This window comes from Lagopus leucura, unplaced genomic scaffold (assembly GCF_019238085.1).
Source record: "Lagopus leucura isolate 7727_CA_CO unplaced genomic scaffold, USGS_WTPT01 33123-0_obj-0_obj, whole genome shotgun sequence".
Classification (NCBI taxonomy): Eukaryota; Metazoa; Chordata; class Aves; order Galliformes; family Phasianidae; genus Lagopus; species Lagopus leucura.
In genome coordinates, this window is record NW_024967042.1 from 1,636 (window position 1) to 3,896 (window position 2,261).

The 2,261-nt window shown below is 59.7% G+C and overlaps 1 protein-coding gene across 1 annotated transcript in view; it reads left to right on the plus strand.

The window, feature by feature from the left end:
* LOC122192923 (hydroperoxide isomerase ALOXE3-like) overlaps positions 1-1,216 on the plus strand; it is a 2,679-nt gene extending 1,463 nt beyond the window's left edge. The window contains exon 2 of the mRNA XM_042893615.1: positions 581-1,216. Within this exon, the coding sequence (XP_042749549.1) occupies positions 581-844 (264 nt within the window). The 3' untranslated portion in view covers positions 845-1,216. The remainder of the gene's footprint in view (positions 1-580) is intronic.
* Positions 1,217-2,261: the final 1,045 nt, after the last annotated feature.

A 2,261-nucleotide genomic window follows, 5' to 3' on the forward strand; every position in this document is an offset into this window, starting at 1 on the left:
GGTAGCCACAAGGAGCCCTTTGGTAGCCACAAGGAGCCTTTGGTAGCCACAGCACCCTTTGGTAGCCACAAGGAGCCTTTGATAGCCACAAGGAGTCTTTGGTAGCCACAAGGAGTTCTTTGGTAGCCACCACAGCCCTTTGGTAGCCACAGCAGCCTTTGGTAGCCACAAGGAGCCCTTTGGTAGCCACAGCACCCTTTGGTAGCCACAGCAGCCCTTTGGTAGCCACCAGGGGCCCTTTGGTAGCCACCAGGGGCCCTTTGGTAGCCACCAGGAGCCCTTTGGTAGCCACAAGGAGCCCTTTGGTAGCCACAGCAGCCTTTGGTAGCCACAAGGAGCCCTTTGGTAGCCACAGCACCCTTTGGTAGCCACAGCAGCCCTTTGGTAGCCACAGCAGCCTTTGGTAGCCACCAGGGGCCCTTTGGTAGCCACCAGGGGCCCTTTGGTAGCCACCAGGAGCCCTTTGGTAGCCACAAGGAGCCCTTTGGTAGCCACAGCAGCCTTTGGTAGCCACAGCAGCCTTTGGTAGCCACAAGGAGCCCTTTGGTAGCCACGGCCCGCCTTTCTTGCCTCCCCTCAGTACGACTTTGCGGCCTGGATGCCCAACACCCCCGGGACCCTTCGGCTGCCCCCCCCCGGCCCCGAGGACCCGGTGACCCCCGACACTTTTTTGGCCACTCTGCCGTCCCCAAAAGCCACCGGGGCGCTGCTGGCGCTGCTCAGCGTCGTCAGCTACGAAGTCGGAGAGAGGGTGAGCGGGGGGCGACCCCAAAAAGAGCCTGCAGGAACCGCCATGGCCCTACAGGAACCCCAGCACCCTATAGGACACTATAGGACACTATAGGACACTATAGGACCCCCATGGCCCCAAGGAACCCCGTGGGACCCCCATGACCCCAGGGAACCCCCCCTAACCCCATAGGAACCCCCATGACCCTAAGGAACCCCGTGGGACCCACCGTAATAGGAACCCCTTGTAACCCCATAGGACCCTATAGGACCCTATAAGGCCCCCATGGCCCCAAGGAACCCCCTGTAACCCCATAGGAACCCTATAGGACCCTATAGGACCCTATAGGACCCCCATGGCCCCAAGGAACCCCTTGTAACCCCATAGAAACCTCCAATAACCCCATAGGAACCCTATAGGACCCTATAGGACCCTACAGGACCCCCATGGCCCCAAGGAACCCCCTGTAACCCCATAGGAACCCCAGGACCCTATAGGAACCTACAGGACCCCCATGGCCCCAAGGAACCCCCTCTAGCCCCATAGGAACCCCAGGAACCTATAGGACCCCCATGACCCCAGGGAACCCCCCCTAACCCCATAGGAACCCCAGGACCCCATAGGACCCCCATGACCCTAAGGAACCCTGTGGGACCCACCGTAACCCCATAGGAACCCCAGGACCCTATAGGACCCTATAGGAACCCCATGGCCCCAAGGAACCCCCAATAACCCCATAGGAACCCTATAGGACCCTATAGGACCCTATAGGACCCCCATGGCCCCAAGGAACCCCTTGTAACCCCATAGAAACCCCCAATAACCCCATAGGAACCCCAGGACCCCATAGGAACCCCAAGACCCTATAGGACTCTATAGGACCCCCATGGCCCCAAGGAACCCCCTGTAACCCCATAGGAACCCCAGGACCCCATAGGAACCCCAGGACCCTATAGGACCCTATAGGGATCCCATGGCCCCAAGGAACCCCATGGGACCCCCATAGCCCATAGGAACCCCCTGTAACCCCATAGGAACCCCCTGTAACCCCATAGGACCCTATAGGACCCTATAAGGCCCCCATGGCCCCAAGGAACCCCCTGTAACCCCATAGGAACCCCAGGACCCTATAAGGCCCTATAGGACACTATAGGACACTATAGGACCCCCATGGCCCCAAGGAACCCCCTGTAACCCCATAGGAACCCCAGGACCCTATAGGACCCTATAGGACCCGCATGACCCCAAGGGAAGCCCCAGTGACCCCATAGGAGCCCCAGGACCCTATAGGACCCTATAGGACCCCCATGGCCCCAAGGAACCCCTTGTAACCCCATAGAAACCCCCAATAACCCCATAGGAACCCCAGGACCCCATAGGACTCTATAGGACCCCCATGACCCCAAGGAACCCCCTGTAGCCCCATAGGAACCCCAGGACCCTATAGGACCCTATAGGGACCCCATGACCCCAAGGAACCCCCCGTAACACCATAGGAACCCCCATGACCCTGTAGGACCCTATAGGACCC